At 34.8% G+C, this 11274-nt stretch overlaps 1 protein-coding gene across 1 annotated transcript in view; it reads left to right on the forward strand.

Moving 5' to 3' along the window:
* The window catches only part of LOC101738218 (uncharacterized), a 55811-nt gene extending 45173 nt beyond the window's left edge, over nucleotides 1-10638 (forward strand). Inside the window, exons 6-8 of the mRNA XM_012692830.4 lie at nucleotides 5254-5457; nucleotides 8549-8679; nucleotides 8961-10638. Of these exons, the coding sequence (XP_012548284.1) occupies nucleotides 5254-5457; nucleotides 8549-8679; nucleotides 8961-9211 (586 nt within the window). The 3' untranslated portion in view covers nucleotides 9212-10638. The remainder of the gene's footprint in view (nucleotides 1-5253; nucleotides 5458-8548; nucleotides 8680-8960) is intronic.
* Nucleotides 10639-11274: the final 636 nt, after the last annotated feature.

Here is an 11274-nt window from a genome sequence, read left to right on the forward strand (position 1 = left end):
CTTTCGCCAATATTAGCAATTCCAAGTAATCATTATCTAAATCATTGAGTTCTTACATATGAACCACCTGATGGTGAGTTTTTACCGTCACCGATGGCAGGGCCAAGCCGCTGCTTATTGCTAGATATCACAGTTTCATAACATTTTATGGATTTATTTGGGTTCAAATCTTACGAATTATCCAATGTCTGACATATGCATTTTTGGGTTGGTTTGATGTTAGAGAACCAGGACCAGACAAACATAATCATATTTATTCTCGAGAAGTTTAAATAAAACATCTAAAATGAAATGTATTATTACCTCACATTAAAAATCTACCCATAAACGTTTCGTCATACGTTGTTTTCACATACCCGAGTTTATGTAAATCAAGTGTTTGGAGATTTCTAGAGTCGACAACCTCATTGCGTAAAGGTTAATAAAAGTCATTAACATATGAATTTCGGATACACCAATACTCTTTAAATTCACTCTTAATAAATGCGGTAATGTGACATCTAAATACGGAAGTGATTTCATTTGCGATTTCTGTTTGAATAAATCGGCTGCCATTAAGACTACAAGACTGATCGTCTAGATCGAGATAAACATTTGAAAGTTTGATATTCTAATGTGCGCTTAGTTTGGTTTGAAAATTAACATTAGGCCGTACTTTTCAAATGTGCTTTTTCAAACTCTATGTCCATAATTTTAGATCACTAATTGCTTCCGATGTAAATTTATTTTAAACTTACTAATGTGAATTAAACTATAATAAGATAAATGCGTATTTATTTTGGGATGAATTTGGATCTTATACCGGGATATATGTTTAGTTTGCCAGGACATTATATTTTTATATGTATGCATATTTTATACGTTTTTTTGAACTCAATCGTATCACTAATTCCGGATTCGACATGCCAAAGCCACAGGTTAAGAAAGAAAAAGAAATTACAAATTTATATTTTATTGAACACAAGATTTTTAGGGAATCTCAATAAAATGCATATATGGTTACGACCGTCATTTTAGTTTTTAAATCGTTTTATCTCTTTTGATTGTTTTGGATGCTGAATCAAAAGACAAAAGACACAGCATTATTACATTTATGTACCACATCTGAGGGCTGAAAATGCATTGTCGTGTTTGTAATACAGCTGTTTAAGATAAGAACACGACTCGAAATATGAAATTTAAATCATAAAAAGTAATAATAATGTGTATTGAATTCTTGGATTCTCGAATATCGAAGAGAATCGAAAGAATCGTTATTTGAACTTGAATTCTTTGAAATGTTTTCAATGATTACATCGTTCAGTGCAGCGCCTTCTTAATTTCCGGAAACTTGTTAAATCTACATGAACTGGTTCTTTAAGTGGTTTACGTGATCGTTATATAAAATCACGTAGTATGTTATGTATGTATATAGAACTAAAGGTTAAATCTCATTTTAAATTCCGTGATTAAGGTCTGTCTCGCTATTATTTAAAACAGGGATCTGTAAAGAGGTTTGATATCACTTACACACCATGACTTAATCAAGTGAAAAGTTTTTAAATAGGTTAGTATTTTTTGTTTAGTAATAAAATTGAGATAGGATGTTTAAAGTAATTTAGTTAGGGGGTAGTGGTTTAGGTAGGGTATTAGTTAATTTTAAAAAAGGGGTCTCTTGGCCAAAATGCTTTGGGAATCTGTGATTTAGAACATACAGGTACGCCAAAATTCTCCCTAACAACTACATACACTGCATTCCATCATCATTGCTTGGTGAAATTGATACTTTGTTTTCTTGGTAAAATTGCTCTTTAGAAAAATTTACATATTGAGAAGTAGCAAATTTATAAATTAACATGGTTTATATCTGTTGAGTAGTGAGGTAGTTTGTCAAAAAGATGGATTTAAAAAAATTAAATTCAATTTTCTCAATACTATTCCACAAAGATAGGAATGTAATCGTGCTAAATTTATTTATCGCATCTCCGCCTTATCAGTATCTTTTTGGCGGAGGAAGAAGTGTTATAAATCTTATCTTTAATATTTAAATGTTGTCATTGATAACTTATGTGATAATGATGAAATGATAATTTTTATTCAAGAGAAATTTTCTCAGATTACCAAAACTTCATCGTCCAGAATATGTCAGTAAACAGATAATAGTGTTGGGAGTATAGGTGATGTGAAAATAGGAGTTTTTTCTTTTAAATTCAACATCGTTGAGACTGTTTTCCTTGTCGTGGTCAAAAAGTAAAAAATACGCTTCACATTGAATAGTAAAGATCTCGAATTTTAATTAAAAACGTACAATTTCTCAACTTTCGTTGCTCTTTAACATTTCATTTATATAGAGGCTCAACGCGCAAAGTGAGTGTGCGGCTAATTACATTTGTATTTTCAGACGTCTGCAGAGGAATTCGTATCTTGTTTATTGTTATTTATGGTTCATTATGGACGATGTGTTAGCAGTAGAAACGAAATGGTTACAATCAGAGCGTGACACGTCCGCGGCCCGCGACGCCTCGTCACTAACTGAATTGAGAACTCACTAAACCAAATTAATACAGTTTAAAACAGTTCAATGCGAATTAATATTTCTTTTGATCAGGTTGTGGACGATCGAAATTTTTAATTGGATGCGTTTTTAGGGCGGTTGCGATGCGGGTCGATCGATTCTTTTTATGTTTTAATTTGGTAGTAAATTCAGTTTAATGTTTCAATTAAAAAATATATATAATGCCCTGATTTCAAGCTGCAGATATGTGGCTCTTGTGATTCAAATTGTTGAGTATAAGTGAACAAGAACTTTGCTAATTTTGACCAAAAATGACCAACGTGATTTAATTAGAAAGTAAAGCAATCCTGTCATAAGCAAACGTACTCGTATGATAAAGTAGAATAATATTAAAACCTTAAAAAACAATAAAAAGTACAATAGATCCACCGTGGAAAATATTTCACATTTTTTGCAATTTGTGACAGCGAAAGATACTTCTGAGAATAACCCATTGAATTCTACGATTAAATAAAATACAGGGTGTTCGTTCCATCACGAATGTACATTGTTATTACATTGATTTTGCGATAATTGTATATAATCCATATTATATATTAATTATACATATTATATTAAATATTATAAAATCAAAATAAACAAACAAAGAAAAAATATCCAAAAGACTAAATTTTTTTAGATAATTTTAAAAGCTTTTGCATTTAATTATTATACATCGATCGGGGATCCGGTTCGAATCCAATTTTATTATATATATTACTCCAATCCAATTACCGTGCCAACTTCTGCCCTGAAGCCGTAATGTGTGTCGGCTTGAAGGCTGGGGCAGCTTTGTACTGTAAAAACGGAGACCTTAGAACTCATGCCTTGAGGTGGGTATTTACGTTGTAGATGTCTATGGGCTCCGGTAACCAATTAACATCATGTGGACCGTGAGCTCGTCCCCCGGCTAAGCAATAAATAAATAAACACTAAGTACTTGACCAAAAAGGTGATGCAGATTTCGCTTATGTTAGACATTAGACTACAAAAGTTAATATAAACAATTGTTTTCAATTACGAATGGAAAAGACTCCATGAGAGATCCACATGACGCAATCGCAAAATCGTTGATGGACTAAAATAGCTTTGGCGTGTGGGTTGATGGTACTTTCCAAAAATCATTGATGCAACAAATCAATTGTTTCAAGCGTACTACGACGGTAGATGTAACGTTTAATTGTAACTAGGTTTTTTGTTTTTTATTGCCTTTGTAGGCCCACTTGATGGTGAGTGGCTACCGACGCCCATGGACTTCAGCAATACCAGGGGCAGAGCCAAACCGCTGCATACCGCAATCTTAATGTTACTGCGAACGAGCCCATATGGTTAAGCAACTGCCGCGATTCCATTCCAGGCGGGTGGCGCATTACGTTGTGGATGTCTATGGGCTCCAGTAACCACTTAACACCAGGTTGGCTGTGAGCTCGTCCACCCATCTTAGCAATAAAAAAAAAATAAAAAAAAATCACAGTAACCGAATTTGCGTGTACATTTTCGTCAGTTAAATTCTTAATTATTCGAACGGAACGATAAACGCGTATTCGAGTGGCTCCTTATTAGCAGATCCAGTTTCTTCTAACAATCTTATGACCGTTAAATTTAGGTGCGCAATATCGATCGTAATTTACCAAAATAATTTCAGAGCTGTCTTTGCATAATTTGTGTCACTGTAATGATTCTAATGAATTACATTTTTGTTTTCTATTTTATTTTATTTTTTCAGTTAGTTAGGATTAATAACACCATCTTTATTTTTATTTTATTTTTTTCTATACATGCTTGTCCGCGTAGCCGGGCGAGTAGGTGAGAATCACAGGGCTCTAACCTGAGGACGTTGCTAACACTAGACCTAGTAAGAGCAGTGATTCGCAGAATCTTTATTATTAACATGTATTAAAAAAACATTTGTATTGTTTTCTTAATGGAACTAATCTGGTTGTAGGTACTTTGAAGTTAATAATACTTTGATTTATACATAATTTTGTAACAGAATTTATATATGACTTTTAAATGTTGAGTCTCAATTTTCTCACACCTAGGTAGTCTCATTTAGTAAAACACTTAATGTTTTATTTCCCTTTATAAAAGAAAACGAAGCTATTACAAAAGTTGTAATACTATTTACACATTTAGATTATAATTTTTATAATGGCTTAATTTTCTTCCTATACAGTACAAATCCATATCGCAAACTAATCTTTAGAAAGAAAATAAATGTTGGCATTATAATATAGTAAGTTTTCTAACTGAACATCTCATATTGTAATTGGATTTATATAATACTAGCGACCCGCCCTCGCTTCGCTTCGGAAACTGTAATTTATTATTAATTTCTCCCCTATTTAATCGATGTTATTATACATATAAACCTTCCTCTTTAATCACTCTATCTATTAAAAACCGCATCAAAATCCGTTGCGTAGTTTTAAAGATTTAAGCATACATAGGGACAGACAGATATAGGGACAGAGAAAGCGACTTTGTTTTATACTATGTAGTGATATTTCCAGAATAAGCTTACTTGTATTTTTTTTAAATTGTGGTTTAAATAAATAATAAATAATGGTCTGAGCAAAAAAAAAAAACCAATACATTAACAATAACTTAATTCGTATAAAAAAGTTTTGGTTTCACGCGAGTTTGTGCTTTCATTCACTAATGTGTATTTTTTTGGTATTGTTCGAATACTGATACATTTATGACTTATGAATTTCCAGGGAATGTTATGAAGGCGATTACAGTTATTGTTCGTGCGATTCCGAGAGCTGTGCCGATAGCAATAAGTGCTATTGTGCCGAACCTAGAAAGGGCACGATACAGAGCTCCCAAAGCCTTGAGTACCTTCGTAGTCCTTCGCAAAGAACTTACTCAGAAAGGATGAAGAGATACGATGAATATGACGGCAGAGGCTCGAGGACTAGGTAAGTGTAATTTTTAACTGACTTCAAAAAAGGAGGAGGTTCTCAATTCTATGACTATATGTTTATTTTTTATGTTTGTTACCTCACAACTTTTGACTGGGTGAATCGATTTTAATAATTATTTTTTTACTAGAAAGCTGATGTTTTCCCAAGGGCCCCTTTTCAATTTAGTCCAGTTCTGATTATGGTATCCACGAGAAAACCATATAAGTCTTAAATTTGCATTAAGTACGTGCGCGACAACTATTATGAGTTATTCATCTATATGAATAACTCAATAACTCAGTATCACGCTAACCGATGACAAATAGATAAATAACTCAGTAACTCAATATCATGCTAACTGATTTCTATGATTATTGTTTTTAGTGTATATTAATTTGTTTTGGAATGTCTTTTTTTGTCTATTTGAAGTCGGTTTTTGTTAAAGCATGTCTATTTAGAATTATTATTAAATAGTATGCGCTGACGACATAACGGCTCACTTACTGTTAAGCCGCTAACCCATTGATATCGCGACGTGCTGCCCATCTTGGGACATTTACGTGACTCAATTGACTCACAATGTCTGATAAATAGTTGACACTAAATTTGTTTACTTATTCGTGAATCTTTGGTAGTATTTTAGAAATAGTATTGGTATTATCTTATAATTAACACTGTTATTTCTTTACTTTGCGTTGTTGTGAGATAATCCTCCTTTTGATTATTCTTAGAGTGGTTTTAAGCTAAATCGCTCACAAATAGTACAGATAAATCTGAAAAGCAATCAGCCCTTTTATTTGAATAGCTGGTTTCTGACTAAAATAATTGTTCCTTAGCCATGGTGGGTTACCATGCTGATTGTTTAGGTGTGAGGGTTGCAGTTGCTTCGTTGCAGACTATAAGTGTAGCGGGCAGCGGCATAGGGAAAAATACCCATCGAGCGAATGTTTTTTGTTAGACCTACAGTTCAAATATTGTTGTCCGAAAAAAAATAACTCACTTTAAAATTGTCGACAACTAGACACTGGCTTTTGTCTAATATTCTCTATCGCAGTGAGCTTTTAATTAGAAAATTTAGCATAGATATTAGTGGGATGTTAGGGAAGTTTTTTCTTGATTAAAACCTGTCTGGTTTCTTGAAGATCTGACATCTAAAAGTTTTGCGCAACAAGCGCCTGTGTTTTGAATCGAGCAAAGCCCATTTTGTAGTCATTGAATTCGAAATAGCCGTATACCGCCGGTTTCTATGTAGAAAGTTCTAGTCTATACTAATAACTAGTCAGGTCATAGGTATTGTCACATAGTAAAAACTTTTCTTTTAGAATGCTGGCCACAAAAAAGTTTATTGAATTCGAATTTCGAATTGTTCATGAAAATAAAAATGTATACTTTTAGAATTTTACTCATTTTTAAATATGGAGTGGACGCTTAAAGAAGACCGTGTTGCAGTTATTGCGTTGCATCGTTGCGGTTACGCGCCAATTCAAATTTATAACATACTGAAAAATTTGAATATAACCAAAAGATTCGTTTATCGTACCATCAAACTATACAATGAAGACTCTAGTGAAGAAGAAGACAAGAAGATCAAGAAGTGGTCGCCCTCGGTCTGTTAGGACTCCAGCAGTGATAAAAGCTGTGAAGGCGCGAATTCAAAGAAATCCCAAACGTAAGCAGAAACTGTTGGCCCTTCAGATGGGGTTAAGCAGAACCACGGTGAAAAGGGTGTTAAATGAAGACTTAGGGCTTCGGGCATATCGAAGAAAAACAGGACATCGTTTGAATGCTCGTCTAATGGACCTGAGACTGAAGAGATGCCGCGCTTTGTTGAAGCGGTACGCGGGAAAAATATATCGGGAAATTCTTTTTTCGGATGAAAAAATTTTTACCGTAGAAGAGAGCTACAACAAACAAAATGATAAGGTGTACGCACACAGTAGTGATGAAGCGAACAACCGTATTCCGCGTGTCCAACGAGGTCATTTTCCATCCTCGCTCATGGTATGGTTGGGAGTTTCTTATTGGGGCTTAACAGAGGTACATTTTTGTGAGAAAGGTGTAAAAACGAATGCAGTTGTGTATCAAAATACAGTCCTGACGAACCTTATGGACTCTGTTTCTCATACCTTGTTCAATAACAGGCACTGGGTATTCCAACAAGATTCGGCGCCAGCTCATAGAGCGAAGAGCACACAAGACTGGCTGGCGGCGCGTGAAATCGACTTCATCCGGCACGAAGATTGGCCGTCCTCCAGTCCAGATTTGAATCCGTTAGATTACAAGATATGGCAACACTTGGAGGAAAAGGCGCGCTCAAAGCCTCATCCCAATTTGGAGTCACTCAAGATATCCTTGATTAAGGCAGCCGTCGATATTGACATGGACCTCGTTCGTGCTGCGATAGACGACTGGCCGCGCAGATTGAAGGCCTGTATTCAAAATCACGGAGGTCATTTTGAATAAACTTTAGTGTCATAAGAATCTATGTTTTGTTAAGTTCATTTTAGTATATGAATGGTTACATAATAAATAAACTTGTTTCAATTATTTTACATTAAACATGTGACAGAATTTATGACCTGACTAGGTATATAAATCTATAGGTTTTTACGGATGTTCCATTATAACTACTGAACCATGCATCCGATTGACTTGAAACTTGCTATCCATGTAGAAAATACATGTACTTAATGGATAGGCTAATATTTATATGAGTGTTGGACTCCTTATGCCAGTTGCGGGGACGTTAATGATGAGAATCTTTGTGGGGGTGAGAAATAATAATGTTAATTTTAAATGCCCAGCGAAGAGGACGGGTACAGACAGTATCTTATAAAAAAATTCCTGGTGGTATGACGTCTTGCGAATCCGCACGGGTAGTTACCACCACCCTGCCTATTTCTGCCGTGAAGCAGTAATGCGTTACGGCTTGAAGGGCGGGGCAGCCGTTGTACTATAAAAACTGAGACATTAGAACCTATGTCTCGAAGTAGGTGGCGGCGTTTACGTCGTAGGTATCTATGGGCTCCGGTAACCGATTAATACCAGGTGAGCTTAACCAGCCTAAGCAAAAAAAAGTTTAACATAGAACTAATAATCGTTTTAGATCAAGTGCTGGTAACAGAAGACGCGAAGGGCGCAGGACCCGGAGCTCTGACAGCCTCGCGCTCGACTATGAGCTGCTGCTCCAGAACAAGCCCAGGGACACCAGGACCAGGAACATGCAGAGACTTACCGGTATACATATTTAATTCCTGATTTGTTTCTTAATATTATTAATGTAGGAACGGAATCTGAACGACAGATATGGAGCGTGAATGCGTGAGAGAGATAGGAGATGTCGTGTTAGGAAATAAGAAAGACTGCGAATGAATGCTGAACACATAGTTTTATTTTTTAAGTGAGAGGAGGGTAGTTACCAGACGCCACACCAGGTGGGCTGTGAGCTCGTTCACTCACGTAAGCAATAAAAAAAAAATAAAAAAAAAAAAATTATAATGTTATATTTTAAATTTCAGTTCGAAGCACGGGAGCTGGTTCTCACGACGCTTTGAGCGTTAAGAAATCCGCTGAAATGGCCGCCTTATTCGCAGATGTCCGTCTCTCTCAGCGCACCGATGTTAGGTCTCTGGCCGGGGGGCGCAGGCCTAGGCCTCCGCCCCTGCCCCCGACCCCGCCCAGAGCGGCACCGTCCCTCGCAAAGATGTTCGATCACAGACCTTTGAGCCGAAACGCGAGCCTCGAAGACACCTTGGGATATTTACCATGATTATTAAAATTTTATTACGTTATATTTAAATAAAATTTTAACCGATCCTAATTCAATGAATAAATAAATTTAAGACAACTCTCGGCGCATTTTGACATAAAATACGTAATAAAAATTCTACGAAATGTGAGATAAAGGGTTTTTAGTTCTAGTTGAAAATAAACTAAATCAAAACACTACTCAGAATTACGAAGGGATCTTTTATTATATGAAAACGCACAGGACACGAAGTAAACGAGATTCCTAAATAACGATTTTAATGTAAAAATCTATTATAAAGAAAAAAACGTATACCGCCTTATTCATAATAATAAGGGTTCGCAGTGTATCGATCGTGTTTAAGTCAAAAAGGAACTATGTATCTAGTTATTTATTATCCGAAATAACATTTTATACATAGCGTGCAATAACTCAGTCATATTATTAATTATTTGAATTTAATAATTTTAATTTTGTGATTTCTAATGACTATAGCTATTAACGGGCTTTTCGCGTGGCGATTATAAAGTCTTTCAGACTTATTCGTATTCATAAACATTTTAAATATATTTCGATCGACAATGTAAATAAGGAGAAGCGATTTTTCGAATTGGTGCGTGTTTTTTCTTTTCACTCTTTGAATTTACGCGCTATTATTTAAAAATAGAACGCAATTTGAAATGAAGTGTTCCATGCACCATTATGAAATTTTAACGGCTTACGGAGGTCCGACGTATATTTGGAAGACGTCAAAAGGAAAATATATCTTTATTAATTAAAGAATTACAACTACCGCCCTAAAGACACTTTTAAACGGAACTATATTTTTGATTCGATTTTTAAAGAATCTAGACCGGGACTATGTTCAATAGTAAACTACTATACTAAATAGTAAAAATATAACTACTATAGTAAATAGTAAACTACTTTTAGACACCCACCTTCGAGATTCTTCATCAGTACAGCTCACAAGGATCGCACCTATACAGTCATCCGAATTATTCCTGATATCCGGATTCTTTCAGATGTCTATTTCAAAGCTAATAATATGTTTACATAATTTCAAATGATGACCAATAGAATATTCTAGTATAAATGTCGCTTTACTGAACTAAGTCATTGAAGTCATCAAGATAAAAACGCAATATTACTTTAATTTATTTATTTGTTTGATATTTTTAAATTTAAATATAATTTGTTCGGTGCAATCTAAATTTATTTAATTTTATCTAATTTTTATCTCTTTTTCAAACTATAACATCGGAAATAATTTGCTAAATATCTGTAATGTAAATTTGGTAAATTTCTCTCTTTAAATTACCAAAAAATCGTCGCATTGTGAAATTCGTGCAATTTCAGTGCAATATAACATTTTTTGTTTTTGTTTTTTTTTATAAGTCGGCCTTGTGCAATATATGTTTTGTAAATAAACGAAGGTTCTATATTTACTATGTGTTTTAATAAGCTATTGCATAGCTTCTTTCGCGGGCCTTGAGCGCGGCGACTGAATCAAGAAATTCCGTAACGGAAATAACCTGGCACCCCCACTACACCTACCATGTGGCTCGCGTTCAACACGTTCACACGTTGCGCTGGTGTAGTGTTTGTGAATAAGCGCGCGGCGTGACGTCGCACTGCATGAGCATCACGAAAAGTCTGCCCATCTCTCTCTCACGCGGTATAGCTTATGAGTGTGAAGGTTAATGTTTTGCTTTTGTTAATGTTTATAAATATGGCGTGGTCTTATTTTTATTATTGTTTTAATATTAAATTATTATTGTCTAATTGTAATTGCATAAGTTGATAAAAAATGCTTTTGCAATAGCTTTGCCGCGGCAGTCCCCGAGTGCCACACGTCTTTTTTTTCTCCGTACGTAGTTAATTCATATGTAATTAAATAAAATACTTAACACTCTCAAACATTAACGACTAAGAGACATTTTCAAGTTGATGTTTCCAAGTTGTTACATCAGATACGTACTTATATTAATATGGCGGTACTACGCGAGGAATGGTATTGACATCCGGTTAATTGATTCGCGCTAAATAGTCTACGTGATTGAATGCATACTTAAATTTAATTA

The sequence above is a fragment of the Bombyx mori genome, chromosome 16 (assembly GCF_030269925.1).
Source record: "Bombyx mori chromosome 16, ASM3026992v2".
In the NCBI taxonomy this organism is placed as follows: domain Eukaryota; kingdom Metazoa; phylum Arthropoda; class Insecta; order Lepidoptera; family Bombycidae; genus Bombyx; species Bombyx mori.